This window comes from Selaginella moellendorffii, unplaced genomic scaffold (assembly GCF_000143415.4).
Source record: "Selaginella moellendorffii unplaced genomic scaffold, v1.0 SELMOscaffold_3, whole genome shotgun sequence".
NCBI lineage: Eukaryota > Viridiplantae > Streptophyta > Lycopodiopsida > Selaginellales > Selaginellaceae > Selaginella > Selaginella moellendorffii.
Genome location: NW_003314264.1, coordinates 3,778,146 through 3,799,483, shown reverse-complemented (window position 1 = coordinate 3,799,483; position 21,338 = coordinate 3,778,146). Strand labels below are relative to the sequence as shown.

At 50.4% G+C, this 21,338-nt stretch overlaps 10 protein-coding genes across 12 annotated transcripts; 5 read left to right on the top strand and 5 right to left on the bottom strand.

Annotated features, from left to right (window-relative positions):
- The first annotated feature begins 59 nt into the window (after nt 1-59).
- On the top strand, nt 60-1,430 carry LOC9643659 (p21-activated protein kinase-interacting protein 1-like). The gene is made up of 4 exons (XM_024666884.1): nt 60-710; nt 781-1,066; nt 1,128-1,207; nt 1,256-1,430. Exons 1-4 carry the CDS (start codon nt 66-68, stop codon nt 1,274-1,276), a joined length of 1,032 nt encoding a protein of 343 aa, XP_024522652.1. The 5' UTR covers nt 60-65; the 3' UTR covers nt 1,277-1,430.
- LOC9655445 (B3 domain-containing protein Os01g0723500) lies at nt 1,374-2,535 on the bottom strand. The gene is made up of 3 exons (XM_024666903.1): nt 2,461-2,535; nt 1,732-2,400; nt 1,374-1,680 (listed from the first exon to the last, which is right to left on the bottom strand). Exons 1-3 carry the CDS (start codon nt 2,527-2,529, stop codon nt 1,453-1,455), a joined length of 966 nt encoding a protein of 321 aa, XP_024522671.1. The 5' UTR covers nt 2,530-2,535; the 3' UTR covers nt 1,374-1,452.
- Nucleotides 2,408-3,759, bottom strand: LOC112340436. The gene is made up of 6 exons (XM_024666913.1): nt 3,643-3,759; nt 3,548-3,585; nt 3,378-3,478; nt 3,135-3,323; nt 2,925-3,076; nt 2,408-2,871 (listed from the first exon to the last, which is right to left on the bottom strand). The coding sequence occupies exons 3-6, from the start codon at nt 3,439-3,441 to the stop codon at nt 2,626-2,628; spliced, it is 651 nt and encodes a 216-aa protein (XP_024522681.1). The 5' UTR covers nt 3,442-3,478; nt 3,548-3,585; nt 3,643-3,759; the 3' UTR covers nt 2,408-2,625.
- On the top strand, nt 3,454-4,793 carry LOC9655444. Its single transcript, XM_024666894.1, has 5 exons — nt 3,454-3,792; nt 3,849-3,942; nt 3,990-4,027; nt 4,090-4,225; nt 4,279-4,793. Exons 1-5 carry the CDS (start codon nt 3,499-3,501, stop codon nt 4,731-4,733), a joined length of 1,017 nt encoding a protein of 338 aa, XP_024522662.1. The 5' UTR covers nt 3,454-3,498; the 3' UTR covers nt 4,734-4,793.
- LOC112343428 (integrator complex subunit 7-like) lies at nt 4,718-8,283 on the bottom strand. 3 transcript variants are annotated; one of them, XM_024666874.1, is made up of 8 exons: nt 8,147-8,283; nt 7,644-8,086; nt 7,400-7,576; nt 7,025-7,336; nt 5,361-6,973; nt 5,212-5,305; nt 4,854-5,139; nt 4,718-4,800 (listed from the first exon to the last, which is right to left on the bottom strand). In XM_024666874.1, the coding sequence occupies exons 1-7, from the start codon at nt 8,220-8,222 to the stop codon at nt 4,861-4,863; spliced, it is 2,994 nt and encodes a 997-aa protein (XP_024522642.1). In that variant the 5' UTR covers nt 8,223-8,283; the 3' UTR covers nt 4,718-4,800; nt 4,854-4,860. The 3 variants fall into 3 exon arrangements, with proteins under 3 accessions (XP_024522642.1, XP_024522631.1, XP_024522637.1); XM_024666863.1 differs by having other exon boundaries at nt 4,854-5,305; XM_024666869.1 differs by lacking the exon at nt 4,718-4,800 and having other exon boundaries at nt 4,817-5,305.
- Nucleotides 8,284-8,286: 3 nt separating this feature from the next.
- LOC112344210 (pentatricopeptide repeat-containing protein At4g02750-like) lies at nt 8,287-10,098 on the top strand. The gene has a single exon (XM_024668524.1). It carries the CDS (start codon nt 8,287-8,289, stop codon nt 10,096-10,098), a length of 1,812 nt encoding a protein of 603 aa, XP_024524292.1.
- A 72-nt stretch (nt 10,099-10,170) lies between these two features.
- Nucleotides 10,171-11,985, bottom strand: LOC9643657 (EVI5-like protein). The gene is made up of 7 exons (XM_002963401.2): nt 11,645-11,985; nt 11,355-11,550; nt 11,028-11,198; nt 10,844-10,960; nt 10,591-10,788; nt 10,365-10,523; nt 10,171-10,314 (listed from the first exon to the last, which is right to left on the bottom strand). Exons 1-7 carry the CDS (start codon nt 11,806-11,808, stop codon nt 10,213-10,215), a joined length of 1,107 nt encoding a protein of 368 aa, XP_002963447.1. The 5' UTR covers nt 11,809-11,985; the 3' UTR covers nt 10,171-10,212.
- A 190-nt stretch (nt 11,986-12,175) lies between these two features.
- Nucleotides 12,176-13,171, bottom strand: LOC9655443 (calmodulin). The gene is made up of 2 exons (XM_002963400.2): nt 13,023-13,171; nt 12,176-12,761 (listed from the first exon to the last, which is right to left on the bottom strand). Exons 1-2 carry the CDS (start codon nt 13,096-13,098, stop codon nt 12,388-12,390), a joined length of 450 nt encoding a protein of 149 aa, XP_002963446.1. The 5' UTR covers nt 13,099-13,171; the 3' UTR covers nt 12,176-12,387.
- Nucleotides 13,172-13,248: 77 nt separating this feature from the next.
- LOC9655442 (tRNA (guanine-N(7)-)-methyltransferase non-catalytic subunit wdr4) lies at nt 13,249-15,483 on the top strand. The gene is made up of 11 exons (XM_024666711.1): nt 13,249-13,489; nt 13,539-13,697; nt 13,772-13,946; nt 14,007-14,063; nt 14,120-14,190; nt 14,245-14,320; nt 14,378-14,443; nt 14,505-14,587; nt 14,647-14,707; nt 14,762-15,218; nt 15,290-15,483. The coding sequence occupies exons 1-10, from the start codon at nt 13,284-13,286 to the stop codon at nt 15,209-15,211; spliced, it is 1,404 nt and encodes a 467-aa protein (XP_024522479.1). The 5' UTR covers nt 13,249-13,283; the 3' UTR covers nt 15,212-15,218; nt 15,290-15,483.
- A 3,924-nt stretch (nt 15,484-19,407) lies between these two features.
- LOC9643656 (glutaredoxin-C1) lies at nt 19,408-20,062 on the top strand. Its single transcript, XM_002963805.2, has one exon. It carries the CDS (start codon nt 19,413-19,415, stop codon nt 19,809-19,811), a length of 399 nt encoding a protein of 132 aa, XP_002963851.2. The 5' UTR covers nt 19,408-19,412; the 3' UTR covers nt 19,812-20,062.
- The last annotated feature ends 1,276 nt before the right edge of the window (nt 20,063-21,338 follow it).

Below are 21,338 nucleotides of genomic sequence, written 5' to 3'. Positions count from 1 at the left end.
ACGTTTTCGTTTGAATAGTAGAATATGCGACGAGATGCGTTTAGGGTTTTAGTAGGGTTTAGAGAATGAAGAAGAAGATCGTGGCGGGCTCGTACGAGCGCTTCGTCTGGGCATGGGACGCGGACCTTGCCACCGGCGAGCTCTCCCAATCCTTCTCGCGGCCATCGCATCTAGGGCCGATCAAATGCGCCGCGGGATGGGGCGGCGATCTCGTCACTGGCGGCTCGGATGACACGATCCACATCTTCGACGTCGCCGCCAATCGCGACGTGGGCGTGGCGGAGGGGCACAGGGCGTCCGTGACGGCGCTCGAGTTCTTCGGCGCCGACGCCACCGGGAAGGCATCGCATTTGTTTAGCGCATCCGAGGATGGGACCATTTGCGTGTGGGATGCCGGCAGCTGGATCCACTTCAAGACGATGAAAGGGGGCAATGCGGGGATCCTGGATCTCTCAATTCATTCCTCCGGGAAGCTGGCGATCTCGGTGGAGCGACACGGTGGCTTTCGGATGTGGAACTTGCTCAGGGGGAGGTGTAGCTTCAAGACTAAGGTCGCGAGGCAGGCTTCGCTCGTGAGTTTCTTGCCCGAGAAGGAGCATAGCTACGCGATGGCGTGCGGCAGTGCTGTGGAGATTCACAATGCCGAGGATGGGAAGGTTTTCCAGACGCTGGATCATGACAAACCTGTGCTGTGCATGGCTCCATTTCACGTAAGTCTTGATAGAACTCTTTGTTCTTCTTTTTTCTCTTTAGCAACTAGTGACTGGGACTTTTGATCAGGATGAGCTTTTGTGCACAGGAGGAGAAGACTGCAGCGTGAGTGTGTGGGACTTTCGGTCTGGGAAAACCGCGCATAGAATCGCCGCTGCTCACGCGAGCCGTGTCAAGGGAGTGGACAGGCTGGGCGATTCCCAGCTTTTGGTTTCGGCCTCTTCGGACGGGACTGTGAAGGTGTGGGATTTGCGAGTGGTGTCACAGGCAGAAGATGATGGGAAGCCAGTGCCGCTAATGCAAGCCGATACACGAGCTCGTCTCACCTGCGTTGTCGGCTTCAGTGCTGGTGTTGGTAAGCAAGCTCTTCGTTGGTTTTCTTGTGATGAATCTCATGGGTGGTGTGCGCTTTTCAGGCGCATTGACGCGCGATGAGGAAGAGGAAGTCGTCGAGATGGAGCAAATCAAAGAGACCGATGGGAAGAAACAACGAAAGGTATGTCTAGAAAAACATGAAGCCTTGGTGTCTAAGCTTTTGTTCCAGGTCAAGAAGCAAAAGGTTTGACGCCATGCCAGCAACAATTCTCGCGTGTGCACGGTCCTCGGATTGAGGCAGAAGAAACGCAAAGTTTCGGTTTTGTGAGATACAGGTACTGTGATTGTGATGCAAGAGAAACCATATCTATAAAGCCTGGCATTCCTAAAGCCAGTTGCATTTTGATGCTTGTCGCTTTGGTTTTTCTACCTGTAGATCCGAACTTGGAAGGCTCTCTGGGTGATGAGTTCGAACAGACATATGTCCAGCTTCTTCAGGACGTGATGCCTCGCAAACTCTGGCCACCCGGCACCCAGGACGCACGCTCGAATTCCCAGCCACTTGACCGTCCACAGCGTCGAATCCCCGTCCACCACGCTGGTCGTGGCGGGCTTGCGAGGAAGATATCTTTCGGCAAACTCCCTCCTCACACTCTGGAAAAAAAAGTCATCCAGTCATCTTGCGAGGTAAACGTTGTCTCTTACCAGAACCGTCTCGTCGCCTTGTATCTTGACTATAAACGTTGGCTTGTCAGATTTGTACGCCAGCGCCGCGTCCATGGCGAGGCGGTGGAGGTGGAGCTTCGATCTCACCAGCGGCGGCCGGCTCCTCAAGTTCCGCTCGAGAAAAGGAGGGGAGCTTTCACGGTGATGGGGGAGCTCTGGAGATGGTTCTACTGCCGGCTCGTGATCGTCTGGAGATTGTTCTTCCGCCATAGCTACTACTGCTGGCTCTGCATCACCGAGCATTCCACTCTCCTCTACTTCTTCTTTCACCACGGCCTGGACGCAAACCGGCACCGCCAGCTTCGGCGCTGGTTTCTTGACGATCCTGGGCTTCCGGACGATCTTTCGGTGCTTGGAGCCCCCAATCCGGGGTGGCCTCCCGCAGAACCTCTCGGTCCCGAAGTCCTGGCGGTCCGCTCCATCGGCGGCGAAGATCTTGAAGCGGAGGCGGCCGCGGCCTTCGTGCATGAAGAGGATGACCTCGCCTCCCTTGAGGCTCTTGTCGCGTGCGAGGCGGTTCCAGCCCGAGCAGAAGTAGGCGTGCTCGTTGGTGCCGATTGGCCACTCCTGGCCGCGCTCGTCCTGGAGGAACACGGTGGTGTTGCACAACTTCTTGAGCTGGTCCTTCGCGAGCCGCCTTGGAACCGACTAGAGAATCAAGAAAAGTTTGGAGTTTTCGCTATGATTCATGCGGAAGCTAGAACATACCAGGTGTGAGAAGCGGACGGGCTTGTGTATGACGCGGACGAACCATACCTTCTCCCTCTCGTCAGCCATTTCTAGAATTACTACCCTACTTTCGAGGTGGTGAGGTGTGTGCCAAAAAAGATAACATTTACTTTCCGCGCGAGCGAGAGAGAGAGAGAGGAGAAATCAACACCAAGGACACCTCTTCTTCATGACTGAGATGCTGCAAAGGACCAGCGTCCCTGCAGCGGCGGCCAGCGCCGTGAATCGATTCACAGTGCTGGCGTCGTCGGGGTTCCCTGCTGGAATTGGCCATTGGACTTCTTCGCTTGCAGCGAGCTCGAGTTGGAGTTCTTCCGCATTCTTCTTGCAGCTCACGGCCACGGATGGAGAGCTCAAGTTTATGAGGTGGTAGCTGTCAATGCCTAGTGGCTGCCAGGAACGAACAAACACTCGGTTAGTAGCACATTAAAAATGTAACTTACCGCATAACGAGCGTGTAAAGGGAGTGAAGTCTCGGCATGGAAGACGTTCGCGTTTTGATCCAGCGAGACTTGTATTCTCACGGTGACTGGTCCAGAGAAAAACGCTGGCCTCTCCAGATCGAGATCACCGGATACATGGGCTGCTTCATATCCTGCAAAAACACATCTTTTGCATCACTTCGGGGGGGATTTCATACACGAGTTACTTACTTCCCATCCGAGTTAAGCGCTGGAGTTGGAACGTATCGGCAAAAACGGAGCTTGGGAGATTTTCTACCAAGGAGAGCCTGCACGAGTCTCCCTGGAACTTGTCATCCAGTTGCAGGCTGATATCGGTTTTGAGCTCCCGGTGCGAACCACTACCCTCAAGCGTTCTAGCAAACTTCACAACTTCGTTTCCTGGTGGCCACACAAGCGCTAGAGTCAACTAAAATGCCGCAAAAGAAAGAGTACCTCTAATGAGATGAGCTATGGCGCCCAGCACAGCCACGAGCAAGATTGCTCGTGGTGGTTTCATCGCTTGATGAAAGCTCTCCCCCTGCGGCAAAGGAACCCTACACAAAGCATTTTATAAATGGTTATGGCGAGCGTCATACTTTCCGCAGCTCCGAGCTCGGGCTTACGTTACAAGCAGTGCGTTATTCCACGACACCAAGCACTTCTGTGGCTTCACACAAGAGATCACAGGTTAGTAAGCTGCAGAATTGCGAAAGCCTACCGTCGAGACGGTCCAGTCGAAAGAAATGTAGTCTGCAAAGCTAGGCGAGCGCCGGACGAAGGATTCGTCAGCAATGCCGCGCTCCGGCTCGTTTTATGGAGCATGACTGGCTTCTACGCTGTCTGGCTGTTCATTCTCCCATATGCACCAGTGAGAGCTCGGCTCTTTTCCCTTCTTCCTTGATTTTTTGAGCTTCTTGCTGCCAGGGAGATCCTGCATGGGCAATCGACCAAGAAACGTTGTCAATGCTTTTCCAACTATCACTAAACTTCTTCTTTGTACTACCTATCGCCAATGCTGGTGTGTATGGCACAATTTTATCTCTGACGTTCAGTTCTCTTCTTCAGCTGGATTTCACGTAGTAACCGCTCCTGTGATTCACCCGGTGAGTACATCCTCACAAAGCCACCATAGATTTACTCACCACCATACATTTTGGAACCATAGGCTGCCGAGGCGCTCTTCAACGTCGTTATGGGATGGACTCTGCTCTTCGGACCCATTATCTTTTCTGACGCTCGAAACAACCGGTTCAAAGGGTCCTTGGAAGCACTCTGGGCGGGACAGTGGTTTCTGACGAACGGTAAAACGAGCTTCGCGTAAGAAAAGCACTAACTATGAAAGACATGACTGCAGCCTTTCTCATACCTTACATGGCTATTCGGTTGAACGAACAGGTTCCTACAAAGTCCAAATCACCAAGCAAATTCTGCCAAGCAGCACTATCTGCAGCAAAACCAATCGCTTTAGTCGGTGGAACAGTTGGTGCACTATCGATAGCCTGGGGCTTGGGAGGCAGACCTGACGCAGGATTTGGGAACATCGTTGATCGCTGGGACTATTTTCTCCATTATATAGGAACAGACCGTGTTGCATATGCTTTTCTCTGGGACGTCTTCCTTTATTCGATATTCCAAGCCTGGCTCGTTCAGAGCAACTTGAAGAAGGTTGAAGGCCTGCGAATGCGAAAGATGGTGAGTCTGCTAAGCTATGTTCCATACGTTGGATCAGTGGCCTACCTCTGGGGACTAGCCAGTGAGATCCCAGAGATGACGATGAGCCAGGAGAATTTACCTGAAGAATCAAAATAGCTGGAAGCGCGTCATTTGTAAATGAAGTTCTCTTCAGTGAAATCTCGTATTTTTGCTTTCGACTGCGCTGAAAATCGAACAAAAACAATGAGACGAGTTATTATAATTCATAATAAGTACCTTGTAGCTATACAACTTTAAACTTTTGATCGAAGCGCGGTCCCTTCAGCATCCACTGTACACCTCTTTTGTCTGTGCAGACGGATAAGTGTGATGATACTTGGTAAACTCCTGGCGAAAGATTCGAGACATCTATAGTACACGAACACAACCCCTGGGTCTGCTCGCCTTCCAGAGACGAAGAAATGAACGCTAGAGTATTCTCTGACTCTGACACGTTGTCTCGACCAGCCAGCCATTTCAGAAGAACATGGTCTTTGGTGTCACGAGTAAAATTCGAGACATGCTGCGTAGAACCGGAAAGCGCGAGCACGCAAGACAACCTCTTCAGCTCAAAACCTGCTGGTAGATTAATTACCTCCAGGCCGAGACTTAAAGAGAGAGGCGAGCCCCTGGGAACACTAAAATAACGCTCTTTTGTATGGGCATGCAACCGCAGCTGCGTTCGAGGCCTGGAAGCAGAGGAACATTCAGTTAACAAAAAAGTATTGTAGAATATCTGCTTACCTCGAGTTGAAGAAGTATCTAGGCAGCACATATTCCTCACGGAACAGCTGACGCATAGCTTCGTTTAAGAATGGAATACCTTTCTCCTGAGTCCACGTAGCCCCGTTCGACTCGGAGAACTTCAGATGCAAGGCCTGCTTCCACACACTCTTTACAACCTGCGTAGCTGGTTGTGTTTTAAACCAAGGAACGTTGCGTCTGTAGCGTAAATCTCCAACAGCGATGCGTCCCAGCACGTCGTGGAACTGCTGCAGCATAGTACGTCCCTGGATAAAGCGGGCAACTTCTTCAAACACGTCCGCCTTGTAAGTGAAACTGAAAGCCGTCGTCCTCGAGCGTTTCAAACCGTTGGAAGTGTTTCTGCGCCATGGTAGAAACGCAAAAGCTGTACAAAACGCCAGGAGAGAGGATTGAAACATCCTGGCGTATAAAAGTTCTAGGCTGCCGTTGTCAATGCCGATGAAGGAAATACTTAAGATGTAGAAATCCCCAGCGAGAACCTGGAAGTCTGACGCAAGCAGCTGCGCCTTTCCGTAACAGGTCAAAAGAAGTCCCTTGGAAGTAAGATCCCCGCCATGTACACGCTGATGTTGAAGAACCGAGTTGCAAAGCGCGACAGCTTCCATCATGATTTGCAATAGTCGGATTCGAAGCCTCACAAACCGACGTTGAAACTCAAACTCTATAGACCTGTCCAGCTGAACTCCGGCTTCCAATGATTTTACCGATGATTTTAGCATCTGTAGAGATTGACAACCTGTTTCCACAAATGTCGTGTTTCCTGCGTCTCCTGGTGTTCTAGACCAGAGCTTTTCAGCGGAGCATAGCTGTAAAAGAGCCTTGAGCCAGAAATAGCACGCCTCGGACGTGACTACATCGCAGATAACTCGGTAAATGCCTTCGGCGATGTCCCACTGTCCAAAGATGCAGGCGGTCTTTGCAAGTTTATATGCAGGCCAAAACTTTGATGACTGCACCAATGCCTCGGCAGCTTTTTGCGCATACTCTGGAGTATCTAAACCTTCGAGCAAAGATACCTTGAAAACCGCTGGAAGTAGGCCCATGTAGACTTTCTCGTAAGCACCGGAAGAGCTCAGGAGCTGAGAAACCTGTGTGACCCGCTCGCAAATCGTGGTCATCTTCGAGTCGTTCAAATCCAGGTTTGTCGCACAGATAAGTAAGCAGCGACAAGTAGGCTCCAGTAGAGATATATTTGATGAATCGTCGGTCGCGTCACGCATGACAGTATCGCCGGAGACGTCGTTTTGTTCTTCGTCCTTCGTGATAGTGGACTGAAGCTTCTGAGCAAGAGATTCCACAAGAATATAGCAGGCTTTCGTAGAGTTTATGACCAGTCTCAGAGTCAAACGGTAGCAATGAACGGCAGCACCATCAGGAGACGTGATAAAACGATGGCAAAGTAGTGAAGATATCTTCTTCAAGAGTTCAGTAACCTCCGAGTCCGATGATTGTCTGGAGCGCTCAAGCTTGCAAACAAGCTCTACGAGCAGGCGGAGCGCTTGAAAACTGACAGACCACTCTCCGTCTTGAGAATTCACTTCCCCGAGAGAAATGAATTCGCTCAAACATTCTATAGGATAATTCGTTGCCACCTTGCACAAAAGAAAAATTCAATAACAGAAAGAGGCCGAGAGGCTGGTTACCTTTTGAAGAAGACGCAACGCTTGTAAGCGTATCACAGATGGCTTGTTCGTATCTTTGACCACTGTAAAGAGCGGCACAAGCTCCTGCTCCACAGATTCCAAGTAATATATCGATTGAGGTAATAACTTGGTCAGATAAACCAGCGAAAGCATCTGGACAGACGCTCCACGATCCGAATTGGCATACTCCAGTAGCAGACGAACGTGAGATGGAAGTAATAATTTCGCCTTCCCGGCGAGGTTGCTCAGAGCAGCTAGCGTCACCTTTGCAACCTCGTCGTTGGGATGCTTAAGCAGCATCTCTTCTCCAAACTAGCACACAAAAAAATTAGCAAATCCAAACCACAAGAAAAAACAGAACAAACAAACTCTTGCCTTGTGAACGTCAGCCGCCACTGCAGATGATATCCACATTTTGGACAAAACACGAATTGCCGCAAAGTCGAGGCTAGTTGATGTTTCCAATACCCTCTTCAGCTTTCTGGAGCACATAGCAGCAAAAGATGGCGAGTTCTCGGAGAAACACCCCGCGGCAAAGAATGCAGCCTCCACCTACAAATTAAAAAAACAAGTTTTTCACCAAGTTTTCACAGCAGTAGGATCAAATCAAACGTACTACCTCCTGCTCGTGAGTGGAGTCCATCGACAGTAGAACAAGCCGATGCAAGTCACTGCTATCACAGTCGAGCTGAGCCAAGCATCCAAGAGCCCGGATGGCGAGACACCGAGCTGTGAGATCGGTGCTCCTAGCAACGGCCTTCACCTTCTTCAACACCTCCACGTAGTCGGAGATCCTTTCACCGCTAAGCAAGGACTTACTCGACGTCCTGGCCTTCCTGTGGCCTCTGTACACATAGAGAAGTACCTTGAGAATGCACAGCCGGATGACATTGCTGCCATTCTTGAAAGAGTCCGCGAGCCGCGAGAAGATCGCGTTGGCGGACGCTAGGTCCTGGCCGGGATCCAGCCCAAAGTGATCGGCGGCGGCCTGGTTAGCCGGGGGCTCCAGGCTCCACTGCAGCAGCCGCGGGGCTAGATTCATGATCGCCTCGCATTGTCCACCTGAGAGAGAGATCGAAGGAGTCGAATGCTGCGCTAGGAAGAGAAAGAAATCGATCAGACCTGTTTTCAAGGATCGATAATCCATGTCGAGCTCCCGGTACCACGCCAGCGCCTTCATGGCGCCTATCTCCTTCATTGCTACAAAAAACCCTAAAACCTCGTTCTAGCGGCAAATGTAGGCAATGTAAGATCCCAATTTCATGGTTGAGGCCTTCGCTCAGCGCCTTCGAGCTTGCGTATCTCCCGACGAGGCCGAAATTCTCCACACCGAAGCGTCGGGGAGATTTAACTGCCAACAAGACGCTTACATCTCCAATCTTATCGTCCAAATGTATGGGCGATGCGGCAGCGTCGAGGCTGCTCGTCGCGTCTTCGATGCCATTCACGCACCCAATTCTTTCTCCTGGAATATCATGCTTTCGGCATATGCCACGAAAGGGCATTTGGACGAAGCAAGTGCTTTCTTCAATGCTATGCCAAGTAAAACAGTGATATCCTGGACGACTATAATGACAGCGTACAAGGACTATGGTCAAGTAGAAACAGTGAAAAAAATATTTGACGCTATGCCGTATAGAAACATAGTCTCCTGGACAACTATGATCGACGCATATAACGCAAAAGGGCATTTGTATAAAGCAAAATTTACCTTTGATTCAATGCCAGAGTGGGATGCCGTCACGTACAACTCGATTCTCGGATCGTTTCTTGAAAACGAAGATCTTCATGGCGCGAGAAAGATCTTCGATTTGATGCCAGAGCGAAACATAATCTCATGGACCGCTATCGTGATCGCAATTGCCCGGGCTGGGGATCTTGGCGAGGCCGTGACTTTGCTCCACCGGATGCCCGAATGGTCGCTGGTGGTGTGGAATGGCCTGCTTCACGCTTTTGCTACTACATCCAACGATGTTATCGGCGAGATCGTCGCCGCTAGGACGAACAATCTCGAGCTCGCGCAAGAACTCTTCGCTTCCATGCCCGAGAGAAACCTCGTCTCCATCAACACGATGCTAGCAGCGTACACTCTCAAGAATTCGATGAACAGGGCAGTCGATCTCTTCGAAAGGATGCGCGAGTGGGACATTGTGTCGTGGACGACGCTCCTGGTGGGATTCTCTCGAGCCGGGCGAGTGGAAGAGGCCGCCAAGGTCTTCTCCGCGATGCCGGAGCAAAACGTCGTCTCCTCCACGGGAATGCTGCAAGCCTACGCCCAAAATGGGCATCTGGAACAAGCAAAGCTCCTGTTTGATCGCATGCCGGAGAGGAATCCAGTCTCCTGGACGACGCTGCTCGTCGCATTCTCGCGATCCGGCTACCTGGGCGACGCCAAATCGCTGTTTGATTCCATGCCCAGCCACAGCCTCGTCTCCTGGAACGCGATGCTGGCGGCCTACACGCAAAACCTGCAATCCCACCGCGCGATGGCGCTCTTCCACGAGATGCCGGAGCGCAATGTCGATTCCTGGAACACCCTTCTCGCCTCGCTCACTCGCGACGTGGAATTGGCGATCCTGATCTTCGATCGAATGCCGCAGCGCGATCTGGGATCTTGGAACACTGTGATCGCGGCAGCTGCGCATTCCGGGCGCGGCAGGGAAGCGATCGAGCTCTTCCGGGAGATGCAATTGGCCGCCGGAATCCCAGACGAGGTTTCCATCTCGAGCGTCCTCACGGCGTGCACGCACCAAGGCCTGGTGGAGATCGCACGGCAGGTGGTCATTTCGTTCCAGAATGACTATGGGATCCAACCGCTGAGGGAGCACTACAGCGGCATGCTGGACATTCTGGGCCGATCTGGACACTTGGAATGCGCGGCCAATCTCGTCCGCACGATGCCATACACTCCGCGAATTCCAGATTATGGAGCACTGCTTGCCTCGTGTAAAACTCTCGAGAACGTAGAGTTTGGAGGAGAGATAGCACGAAAGCTTGTGGAGCTTAACAGAGATGATACTTCGTCCTATGTCTCGGTTGCCAATACTTACACTGGAAATCTCGGTCGACTGTAACATAGTTTGCTACCAATGCCGCGAGAGGATCCTACCACTAAAATCCAGAGACCTCGGAGATGGAAGCCAAGAGAAAAGGAAGTGGGGCTTGAAACTTTCCACTGTTTCAAGCTCTCAACGTCTGAAACTTCTCTTGACAATCGCGCCTTCCACTGGTTTAGAAAAATTAGTCATGCGTTCGTATTCCTGCCTCAGTTCCTCCAGCCTCTTCGAAACCTGTGATGCGAAGGCGTGTGAGAAGTTGAGAGCGATGCTGTTGTGAGTACCTTGATCGAGTAAGCCATCGGTAGCAGAAGATTGGGTTGGAGAACATCCTCCGGGAAATTTCTGAGAGCATGGACAAGCTTCTCGAAGGGAAGCTTGACCAGATCATCTTGACAGTATTTCAGAAGCGCTAGTCCTACTCGAAACACAATCTTCACTCCCTGCAACATAATAGCAGCCTCGCAACTCGTCAGAAGAAAAATAGATAAGCAAGAAAGAGATACAAACCTCGTACAGAAAAACGTCCCATATCCGAAGAGCTAGCGGGAACGGAAAGGAATAAGAAAACACAGTGATAAACCACTGGCTGGCGTACATGCTTGGGTTTATCATTTCCTCTTCGAAATGAGCACCAAGTTTCGGGATATACTCTCGGACAAGCCGTTCCAATTGAAACAGATACTGTTGCACCAAAGGCAAACCAGCCTACAGGTAAGCAGTTAGATCTCAGTAGAACGTCCAAAAAAACAATGAAACAAACCAAGTAAAGGCCTTCCATTGGCGCATGAACTGCGCCCTTCAACAGCGCCACAAGCAACCAAAACGCATCCTCCTCACACATGTACAAAAGCAGCAAGCCTGCCAAAAAGCCCATTCCCTGCGGTCATGGATGATCGAGGAGATTAACAACATTGTTTCCAAGCGTGAGAAAGTGTCGCTCTTACCTGGACATAGCCAACATCTCTGTCGTAAACGGAGTAAGCCTTCAAGACATTGTACAGCGAGCGCTGGCCAGGCCCGTGCCGCTGCTGGAAGAAAACATGCGACGGAAAAGTACGAGATATGTCGCGTATAATGTCCAGCTCCGAGGACGAAGTCTCGTACAGAACAAGTTGCTACGTAAAAAACGAATCCCCGTGAGTGGAAAAAAAAAAAGTAGTCGCAGTGCACCAGAAGAAAAGCTTAAACATCAAGCATGAAAGACAAGAACAGAACGAGGAACGAGGAATCTACTCAAGAAAAACGAAGAAAAAAAACGAAAGCATAGCTACCTCATAAACACCTTGGTTCATGAGCAGCAAGTCCCGGCTCCCGGAAATCAACTGCCAGACAAGTCCTCGCAACCGATCTGGTATACCTTTCCTGATGCGCCGCTTTACCACATTGGGCTTCCTTCTTACGTAGTGCCTCCAGTCGGCACCACCTGTGCCTATCATCTTTCTCCATTTTGTGAGCCTTCGATCCTCTCTACAAGGAAGAAACAAAGAAGAAAACGTGTAAGAACCAATCCATCAAGAACACGACAATGCCATCAAACAAACTCCAAACAGAGGCTCGCTACCTGTCGCGATCCGCTGCGCGCGCCGGGTTGGATCCATCGGCGGCGCTCTCCGACTTCAGGAAGCCGTATTTGTCCACGGGCGTCAAGGGAGGGATCGGCCCCGGCTCAAACTCTGGGCCGCGCGATCGCTTCTCTCCATCGCCATCGCCATTGCACGCCTTCATCGATTCCTCCCGAAATTCTCACCTCATTCCAGGCCTAGATCCCGAGGACGACGAGGAGGACGAAATCTCTGCAGCAGCTTACTCTCTAGCTGCAAGGAGAACAGTGCAGCAGCGCCAGATCCAGCGGAGATGATTCTCTCGGGAAGAACAGCGGGGCTCCAGTCCACGCGCCCTGCGCAAGCAGTGCGCTAGAATTAGGGCTTGGAGGGAGGGGGAAATCACGTTTTTGAGCGTGGCGCAACCGCGTCCGTCCATCTGCAGAATCTAACGGCCACCACTGTCCAGATAATAATTAAAATGCGGCGGCCACTACGTACGAAGCGGCACGTTAAGCTACTGATAATCCAACCACGGCTCATCCAATGCGTGTAAAAATATTACTTTGGTACTTAGCGAAGAATCTTAAAAACGTAGAGAAGGAAGGACAATAATTTAAAGCTTGGAGACGTGGTGAAATCGTCCTAACATGAAAGAAAGAAAAGAAAGAACTTTCCAAACAAAAACAAAGAGAGCTGAAGCAAGAGAGTGGGGAGAAAAAGGAGGTAAAAAAAAGAACGAGGCCGACGCGATCAAACTTGACTACTTAGCTAACATCATCTTGACGAACTCCTCGTAGTTGATCTGCCCGTCTCCGTCCACATCGGCCTCGCGGATCATTTCGTCCACCTCGTCGTCCGTGAGCTTCTCGCCCAGATTGGTCATTACATGGCGGAGCTCGGCGGCGGAGATGAATCCATTCTGGTCCTTGTCGAACACGCGGAACGCCTCCTTGAGCTCCTCCTCCGAGTCCGTGTCCTTCATCTTGCGCGCCATCAAGTTGAGGAACTCGGGGAAGTCGATGGTGCCGTTGCCGTCCGCGTCCACCTCGTTGATCATGTCCTGGAGCTCCGCCTCGGTCGGGTTTTGGCCCAGCGATCGCATCACCGTCCCCAGCTCCTTGGTAGTGATGCAGCCTACGAGAAGAAGAAAAAAATTTGAGTCATGCCCACAAGCTCGAATCGCCCAAATCCCACTCAAGAACACACCCATGTCAGCAATGCCATAGATCTGAGCCTCTAACCCTGGGATTCGGGGGCATCAAACCCTAAATCCCGGCTCCAATCCAGATGCGCGCAGCCCGGCACCGCGAATCGATCGATTCACGAGCCGGACATCACGGAATACCAATGCCAAAGAGAGATTCTCGCACGACAGTGAGGGATCAGCGCGCTTACCGTCTCCATCCTTGTCGAAGAGGCTAAACGCCTCCTTGAACTCGGCGATCTGATCTTCCGTGAGCTGATCGGCCATCTTCCTCGCGCGCTTCGATGGGCGCCTCCACAAAGATCCCTAATCGGTCGCGCCTAGGCTACTAGATCTCTACTCTCCACGCGTTGATGGCTTTGACATTAGTTTTACTTTATAGACTATGACATGGCGTCCCAAACTCACGGGAAATATGCCACCTCGGACTATACCCTAGTAAAGCCCTAGCAATGGCTGGAGAGGAGGATTTGGCGACGGCGGAAGCGGAGGGAGACGAGAACGAGCTCGAGGATGAGGAGGAGAAAGAGGTTTGTGAGGATCAATTCCATCCGGGCTCGCAAAGCCAGGCTATGGCTCCAGCGATTATCAGCATTCACCCCAATTCTCGCGCGGTTGTGGTCTCAGTGGGAGCTGGATTTCGAGTCTTCGATCTAGAGTAAGAATTCCGCTCTTGGCGCTTGCGAGGCTGAGTGATTTATTTCCAGGAGCAATGAAGCGGTGACTCCAGTTGATGATTCTTCCGGCCACCGCGCTGCAATTCGAGCTTCTGGATTTAGTCACGACGGTGCATTCTTCGCGTCCGCCGGGGACGACAAGCTCGTCAAGCTTTGGGATACATTCTCGTGGAAGTGCTCGAAAACCATGTAAGTTATCTTTCTTCTTCTTCTTCTTCTTCTTCTTCATGTTCGTTGAAGCGTCATCTTAAGCACTCTTACAGACCTGTGAACAAGAAAACCAGCGCTGTGGCTTTCAGTCGGGATGGCCAGTGGCTGTTGGTCGCGGACAAATTTGGAGTGGTTTATGTTATCCCAACTCTGGCGGACGACAAAAGTGACACAAACGAAGAACCAGCTCAACTTCTGGCGCACTGCTGCAGCATAATCACAAGCCTGGTCGGGTTTATTCGCTCTCCTTCTGACTCGCTTGCTGATCCTTGAATCGGGTGTCTGCAGGAGACGTCTCCCTGTGGCAAATTTGTTGTAACGGCAGATAGAGACTATAAAATTCGTGTCAGTAGGCTGTGCTCTCTTTGGTTTCTTCCCTGCTGACTCTTCCACACTTGCAGGTAAGTGTACTTCCAAAGAATCCTATGCTAGGAGCTTACGAAATCCAGAGCTTCTGTCTTGGTCACACAAGGTAACATCAACTATCAACGTCTGTCTTTGTGGACATGGGCTAAACTTGTTACAGTTTTGTATCTTGCCTTGCATTTGTGGGTGATGGATCGTCTGAAGCGTTATTAGTTTCCGGAGGAGGCGACTCTACGGTAAGTTTAAACATTCGATTTACAACCAAGTTTTTTGCATGTACTTTCCCAACACAGATTCGTCTATGGGATCATGTTTCGGGGTACCTGCTGGATACAGTTGATATTTCCAACCTCTTACAGGTCTTTTCTACTATTTTTTGCTATATATCTGCCTTCTCTCAAGTCCTTTAGTTGTGGGCAGACTGATAAAACCGATACATTTGTTGCTCCTGCCGTTGTCAACATGTCAGCCAGCGGATCTGTAGTAGCTTCTACAATTGAGAGGTGTCTGTTTCTGGTACCTGCGTCATGCATATACTGACTGACTGTTTTGCAAAGCATAGGCTTACAGGTGTGATCCTACTTCGTTGTGACTTCGGTATCAAAAAGCTTTTGTTTCTTCAGGTATGGTTTTTCTTTTCTTTTTTCCTTCTTTCTTGACTGTTTTTGTCTTGTTAGAAAATCTCTTGGCAAGAACCTATATGCCCGACCGATTTACAATTCGATAGAAAAGGAAGGCTGTGGCTCGTTGCTGGTGCAGCAGAGACAAGGGGAGTCGGTGATCGAGCACTGAAACCGGAACAGGTGACAGAATTGACATCACTCGCCCAAGCTTCCGCTGCTGCTGCGTTAACCCGCCTCCGAGTTATACAAAAATCTCCCGCCACGTCTTCGTACGAAGCACTGGACGATACCGAAGTTCCTGGCGGAGACCGTATGCTCAAGGCATTGCAAGGAAGTCCCTCCGACTCATCAGTCTCGGTGGCGGCAGCGGTGGCCGAGGCTGCACAAGCCGCCGAGCTCGCCATGAAGAACTTACTGTCCAAGAGGCAGTACACGGAAACTCACAGGGAGAAAAGAAAGCGGACTCGCAACGACAAAAAGGCGCGTGCGGCAACTTCTTCCTGACACGCAGGTATCAAGCTTTTGTTTGCATCCTTCCATCTTTTATTTTTTTGTCTCTGGTTCTTAAATCGTGTCCTTCAGACCTTGGAGCGACTTCTTCAAAACAGGCCTGATTTGTTTACGCACCTTTCCACCCCAAGCTTTGACCGGATTGCGAAACATTTGGGTGGCCGCATTAATTTGATGATTGCTAGCTTCGATCTCTCAAATGCTGGGAGTATTTTTGTCTCCATTGGTACATGCAATGTATCTATAGATCACTGGTGTTGGGGGCTTTTGGGGTTTTGTGTGATTAGAATGCACAAGGAGCAAAGCGGCTATTCCCCCTGTGATAGCCGAAAGTCCGTATGCCGCACGGACTACAAAGCTATTCTCGATTAGATCTAGCTCGAGAGATCTCTTGCGTCATCAGGAACATGACTCTGGTAGGTAAAAAACAGCCGTAAAAAACAGATCGAAAGACACAAGTTGTTCTCTAGTTTACAATCTCGTCCGTGTCTTTGACAAGCTGGGCGGTTCTCATTCTAAAACAATGGGTAAAGTCTTGCGTCACCTTGACAAATCATCAACAGCAAACAACATCGACAAATAGATATATTTTTCCTGTGTGGCATGTCTGTCAATTGCGCATCGGAGAATGGGATTTGATCGTAAGCATTGCAAGCAAGCGCAGAGCTGGATTCGGTTGTATTGTCAAATTCTTGCCAGTGGGATTTTGGAAAAATTTCCCATTCCCTCTTCTTGACCGTTGAGAGCGCGCAATTACAAAATTTAAAAAGGAACATACGTGGGATATTCCACGAGTGTCCGGCCGCCGTCCTTGTTCCGCGACGGCCTCTGTCCGTCCGTTAGGAATCGTCCGTCCGTCCGTACCGGCCGCATTCCAGATTCCTCGCAAAGGCGGCGAGGGCGGCTATGGAATGACGGTGGGCGAATCAAGAAAATGGTGCCACCACCACCACCCTAGCCCTAAAAAGATTGCTCCATTCTCTGCACGGATTTCCACATCAAATCTCCCCTTCCAAAGAGAGAATTCAACGATGAGATGAGACGACCCCCTGACTCCACATCCCTCCCACCCCGTCCGCCCGTCGGCGTCTACGTCCTTGCTTGCTCGCCCAATTCATTTCCCGCGCCTTTAATGGAGAGAATCTCAACAGCAGGAGACCTTTCTCCATCCATCATCCATCAGTGTTCTGGTTGTTGCTGCTTTCCTCGTATTAACCCCAATTCCCCCTATTAGCTTCTCACAAATTAGCTCCCTGGAAGATCGCGCCACCACACCAAGATCCTTGTTTACTTCATGCAGCCAGAAAATTTCCGGACGGTCAATGTTTTTTTGCGATTTCTTACGCCCTCCGTTTTAAACCGGCTCGAGGGCGTAAGAAATCGAAAACATGCAAAGCAGGGAGAGCGACGCAAGCGCACGCGCGCGTCACACACTTAGGGCTGACTAACTTTGCAAAATTTAGGGCTCGGGCGCGTGGGCGGACAAATCCTGTCATCCCCACTGACGTGGTTGCGTGACGGCAGCCACGACCACCTGACTCTGCTGCTGATTTGGCTTTTAGCCGGGGCCGTACCAACGCGGCCCAAATAAAAAATGAAAAAGAAATCAAAAGGGAAAAGCGAAAAGAAACACCAACGAATGTACGCTCCGGTTTGCTGATTTGCGATATCCAGAGCATATGGCAAGCATATAGTGATCGATTTTTTAAATCTTGGAAAAGGTGGGGATTTTACAATATCACAACCACACACACACACATGCAAAGGATCCGACATAGATACCAAACACACAGCGCGCCACGCAATCGCTAACGTAGGGGGCGTCCCACGTGGCAAATCCCCGCCAGTAGTCTATAGGCCGCTCGATCGCATTATGTATGGAAAAGGGCGGTGCCAGTGGCGGTGACGGCTCACACGTGGCAGCCGGAGACGCGCCGGCGGCGATGGTGCAAGCAAGGTTTAAGCCATAGGCTCATAGCACATGCATTTAACATATCTCGCACAGGTGCCATAGGGATTTGGGTTGGTACATACGACTGGCCTCGAAATACGTATCGAAAACGCAAACTCCCAAAGTTTTTATAATTCACACTCGAGCACAAAAAAATTGCCTCCATGATTGAGAAGATGATTAGCTTAAACCCTGGCGATTGAAGGGAGAAAATCTACCATGGGGGGGTGGTACGGCACGCCCGGACGTTACTAGACTATACGTAGGTACCTCATTCTATTCCGGACCCAAAAGGCTATGGTTTAACCGACGAGTTCTGGGGAGGGTCGCAAGTGATTAAAAACTACCAACCATGGAAATATGCATACATCATGGATGATGGTAGTGATCTTTGTAGGATGCATACATGACGTCAAAGCTTCGCGGGCAGCTGCAAAGCCAAAAAGGAAATGGCCACATGATGTCCATGAGACGTTGCTTGATGGCAACATTTCAATCCTCATTCTTGATATGGTAGTGGGGATGGATCATCAAGAGACAAGCGAAATTTTACTTTTGCCAGTGGGGGTTGGTAAAAAATAAGAATTTGCTTTGGCCTTACTTAACCAGCTGGCAAGGCAAAAGACCACTTGCCTTGCTTTGGTGTAACTTTGTATGTATATATACTGCGAGAGAGAGATGGAGACTGAAAATTTCAAAAGGGGGTCTAGCGGAAACTAGGTCACTGGTGATCCGCCATGGAACTTGACAATGTGCGGGTTTGGGAATGTCCCATTGCAATGAACTTAGTACATGAGAAAAGCACTAGATTTATGGGAACGATGATCAACAGTGGGGATTTCTTAACTTGCAAGCGCACGTGAGTAGGTTGAACAAAGTGGGAAACCTATGATTGCCCCCCTGGCCAGTACCATGGCCTTTGAAATTCCATGCCGCAAATGATGTGATTCAAGCTGATTTCGATCGGGAGTCGAGGAAAAGATAAAATGATTCCCCCAAGTCAAAATGCCAACCCTAAGAAGGTGGACTCATTGCGTATCTCGGGGGCAATCTATCAACTGTTTGCGTTGCTTTTGGTAGATCAATTCATTATTGCAAGTGTATGATATTCCTGTTGTAAAGGCGTGATTGCTCCCCCTCCATGTTAACGTATCAATGCCGATTAGGTCAAAAATAGCTTGCAACTGCGAGATTCTCATCCCTGGCTGTTTTCAATGTGATGTAAGCCTTTGAATTCATTGTTTCATATCAATGCAAGCTTTTCTTGGCTCTGCTTTTGCGCGAGAAAGTGGGGACCTTTCTCCACGCTGGCGGTATCGCTGACGTGCACAGTGAAAGCACTAGCCACGTCAGTGCTTGCGTGGCAGGAAGATAAAATCTTGGATGGATGGCGGAATGGCGGGATGGATGCATGCATGCGCGGCACTCTCTCTCTTCCGGTGTGAAACGAAAAGAAGGCGTTTAACTTGTTTTACCCCACCCAACCACCTGTATATAAAGCAATGCCGGGAGGGGTCACGGTAACAGTGGGTGGTAAAAACACATAGAGCGCTTTTGGTTTTTGGCTTTGTTTGTTGCTTGTGTTCTTCGGGATTTCTTCTGGTTTCGTCCGGGAGAGGAGAGGGATTTTGCTTCTTTCGGGGCTCTTGGGTGTTTCTCTCTCGCTCGGTTCGTGATCGCGATCGTGCATGCTGCTAGCTTCTCCGCCGCATTGCTCGCTCCACAGCTCTGCGCCTTCTTGATCCGCCTCCCATTCCCTCGCCTCTGGCGGAAAGATTGCCGCGGCATCTCTCTTTCTTCCGGTCCCAATTCCGCCCCGCGAATCTTTCTCCATCGGCAAAGCAGCAGTGTGATCGGTCGACCTTCGCCTCTCCCGTTTCTTGGTTTTCTTTGAAAGAAGAAAGAAGAAGCCACGAAGCGAGCTCTCTTTTTGCCTTTGGAGGAGGCGCGCGCTGTGCTGCTCTCTCTGTGCTGTGCTGTGGCCGTGCTGTGATCGATCGCGCGACGACATATCCAAGATTTCCTTGGCCAAGGCACATTTGTCGCTTGTGATAGCTCTTGTCACTCTCGCAGCTCTCGGCTGCCACTGTCTTGTTCCTGAATCGTCCTCGTCCCTCTCTCCGCAGAAGAATATAGAAGCTCTCTCGCACGCTTGCTCCAGTTCATCCGCCTCCTCCATCTTCGCGAACTGCGCTAGCTCTCCAGGCCTCCGCGCGGCATCTCTCCGAATTCTCGGGAGTGACAATGTACGACATCTCCAGCCACGCCTCGACGGCATTCCAGCTCATGGGATCCGGCGGCGGCGGCCACTGCCACGGCGCGCTGAGCGCCATGGAGAGGGTGGAGCGCATGGTGTCGGAGAACGCGGTGGTGATCTTCAGCATGAGCAGCTGCTGCATGTGTCACGTCGTCAAGAGCCTGCTGTGCAGCCTGGGCGTGAACCCCACCGTGTACGAGATGGACGAGGAGAGCGATGGCGGCGACATGGAGGAGGCCCTGGCCCGGATAATGGGCGACTCGCAGGTCGTGCCCACCGTCTTCATCGGCGGCAAGCTCATCGGGGGCCTTGATCAGGTGATGGCGGCGCACATCTCCGGCTCGCTCGTGCCTCAGCTCAAGGAGGCCGGGGCGCTCTGGTTATGAGCGAGATAGGAGCGAGAGGAGGATCATCCATCGGCGATCGATCATGGAGAGTCGGAAGTGGTTTCTAGTTTGCTCCAATCTTTCTAGTTTCCTTTACCTTCCTCTCTCTCTCTCTGTCTCTCTCTCTTTCGAGTCACGGATCTAGAGCGCCACGCAGCGAGAGAATTTAAGCATCGTAGCTTCTTTGTTTTGTTTCTAAATTCCCTAGAGGTTCTTTCAGTATAAGAAAAGTTGTCTCTTTTCCCTTCGTTCGTCTCGTCCACCATCTTTGGCCTTCGTTTCATCGTTTCTCTCTTTGTATCCCAATCAAAGACTTGTGGGTCTCGCCAGTCAGCTCCTGGACGCACAATCCAGCACGAAATGACAATTATCTCGACCGTTCCAGCTCTCCGCCCGAAAGTTCCGGAGGCAATGTCGAAGCTAGGAGGATCAAGAACAAGAATTGAAAAGATGCTGTTGCGTTGGTCGGACGGAAGGGCTGATGAGCTCAGTCCACAACTCGAGTGTCGTTTTTTCTTGTGTAAATGTTTCATCATCATCAACCAACATATCATCGCCATCATCATCCGAAGCCAAGGAAAAAAGAAAAAAACAAAAGAAGAAAAGGAGAAAAAATGCATGAGAAAAAAAGAAAAAACGAAATAGGCTAATGTTCTTTCAGATTCTCAGTCGCTGTGCTTCCAACTTGATTGTTGGAGTGTGGGGAGGGCGATTGACAAAACCTCCACTGGGCTTTTTTATATACTCAAGTTGTGTCGTCTCGTAGCGTTGTTGTTGATTGTCCCAGAGCTCCTGACGTCCTTGGAGGGCGAAAGAAAGAGAGAGAAATGGACGACGCACTCCAAATGTGTGTGTGTGTGTGTGTGTGTCTATGTGTGTAGTGGTGTCGTTTGCTCAATCACTCTTCGAAAGCGCTTGACACAGAAATGGAGAGTTGAATTGAACTTGCAGTCTTTGGTCTTTGACAAGGTAGAAGTGTAGAGTAGTATAGTAGTACCAAGCGCTAGTATTTAGTGGGGTGGTCCTAGGCCTCCAAGAAGTGCCATCCTTTCTGAAGTGAAGATATTACATAACAGAAAAATTTCTGCAAGTTGATGGTGTATATCTGCATCCAATACGGGAAATGAGAAAGATGAATGGGAAGAGGAGAGTGTATGGAGACATGTCTCTCTGTATATGTCTTCCGCGAGGAATCAAATCCATCCTTCAGAATGCCGGGTCGTCGTATTCGCTTTCAGGAGTGCGCTCAGCTCAGCAGCACCAGGAGCAGCAGCAGCAACAGCAGCGGCTCAGACAATTGAAAGCTCCATCGCGAGTAATTCGAGTGAGTGCGAAGGGCATTTTAAAAATCGCCCGAGACCATGGACCATTTGTTTTCAAAGAGAATAGAAAAGATGAGAGGAGTGAGCTCAAACAGAATGAATGAAAACGAAAGAGCGAATGATGGGTGATGAAATCGGTCAAAGCAGCATCAGCGGCAGCAGCAGCGGCAACAGCTGCAGCAGCGGCCAGGCAGCCAGATCTTTC

Bases quoted from the DNA above. Each gene is read 5' to 3' on its own strand.
- LOC9643659 (XM_024666884.1), top strand. From the start codon at position 66: ATGAAGAAGAAGATCGTGGCGGGCTCGTACGAGCGCTTCGTCTGGGCA. The intron at 711-780 runs GTAAGTCTTGAT...ACTTTTGATCAG, and splicing joins TGTGCATGGCTCCATTTCAC to GATGAGCTTTTGTGCACAGG. The intron at 1,067-1,127 runs GTAAGCAAGCTC...TGCGCTTTTCAG, and splicing joins CGGCTTCAGTGCTGGTGTTG to GCGCATTGACGCGCGATGAG.
- LOC9655445 (XM_024666903.1), bottom strand. From the start codon at position 2,529: ATGGCTGACGAGAGGGAGAAGGTATGGTTCGTCCGCGTCATACACAAG. The intron at 2,401-2,460 runs GTATGTTCTAGC...TTGATTCTCTAG, and splicing joins CCGTCCGCTTCTCACACCTG to TCGGTTCCAAGGCGGCTCGC. The intron at 1,681-1,731 runs GTAAGAGACAAC...TTTTTTTTCCAG, and splicing joins AAGGCGACGAGACGGTTCTG to AGTGTGAGGAGGGAGTTTGC.
- LOC112340436 (XM_024666913.1), bottom strand. From the start codon at position 3,441: ATGAAACCACCACGAGCAATCTTGCTCGTGGCTGTGCTGGGCGCCATA. The intron at 3,077-3,134 runs GTAAGTAACTCG...GTGTTTTTGCAG, and splicing joins GCGCTTAACTCGGATGGGAA to GATATGAAGCAGCCCATGTA. The intron at 2,872-2,924 runs GTAAGTTACATT...CGTTCCTGGCAG, and splicing joins CTTTACACGCTCGTTATGCG to CCACTAGGCATTGACAGCTA.
- LOC9655444 (XM_024666894.1), top strand. From the start codon at position 3,499: ATGGTTATGGCGAGCGTCATACTTTCCGCAGCTCCGAGCTCGGGCTTA. The intron at 3,793-3,848 runs GTGAGAGCTCGG...TCTTGCTGCCAG, and splicing joins TCATTCTCCCATATGCACCA to GGAGATCCTGCATGGGCAAT. The intron at 3,943-3,989 runs GTGTGTATGGCA...TCTCTTCTTCAG, and splicing joins ACTACCTATCGCCAATGCTG to CTGGATTTCACGTAGTAACC.
- LOC112343428 (XM_024666863.1), bottom strand. From the start codon at position 8,222: ATGAAGGAGATAGGCGCCATGAAGGCGCTGGCGTGGTACCGGGAGCTC. The intron at 7,577-7,643 runs GTAGTACGTTTG...TTTAATTTGTAG, and splicing joins ACTCCACTCACGAGCAGGAG to GTGGAGGCTGCATTCTTTGC. The intron at 6,974-7,024 runs GTAACCAGCCTC...CTTTTGTGCAAG, and splicing joins CGTTGCGTCTTCTTCAAAAG to GTGGCAACGAATTATCCTAT.
- LOC112344210 (XM_024668524.1), top strand. From the start codon at position 8,287: ATGGTTGAGGCCTTCGCTCAGCGCCTTCGAGCTTGCGTATCTCCCGAC.
- LOC9643657 (XM_002963401.2), bottom strand. From the start codon at position 11,808: ATGAAGGCGTGCAATGGCGATGGCGATGGAGAGAAGCGATCGCGCGGC. The intron at 11,551-11,644 runs GTAGCGAGCCTC...TCTTCCTTGTAG, and splicing joins CGCGCAGCGGATCGCGACAG to AGAGGATCGAAGGCTCACAA. The intron at 11,199-11,354 runs GTAGCTATGCTT...TTTTTTACGTAG, and splicing joins TGAACCAAGGTGTTTATGAG to CAACTTGTTCTGTACGAGAC.
- LOC9655443 (XM_002963400.2), bottom strand. From the start codon at position 13,098: ATGGCCGATCAGCTCACGGAAGATCAGATCGCCGAGTTCAAGGAGGCG. The intron at 12,762-13,022 runs GTAAGCGCGCTG...TTCTTCTCGTAG, and splicing joins CTTCGACAAGGATGGAGACG to GCTGCATCACTACCAAGGAG.
- LOC9655442 (XM_024666711.1), top strand. From the start codon at position 13,284: ATGGCTGGAGAGGAGGATTTGGCGACGGCGGAAGCGGAGGGAGACGAG. The intron at 14,191-14,244 runs GTAACATCAACT...AACTTGTTACAG, and splicing joins TTCTGTCTTGGTCACACAAG to TTTTGTATCTTGCCTTGCAT. The intron at 14,444-14,504 runs GTCTTTTCTACT...AGTTGTGGGCAG, and splicing joins ATATTTCCAACCTCTTACAG to ACTGATAAAACCGATACATT.
- LOC9643656 (XM_002963805.2), top strand. From the start codon at position 19,413: ATGTACGACATCTCCAGCCACGCCTCGACGGCATTCCAGCTCATGGGA.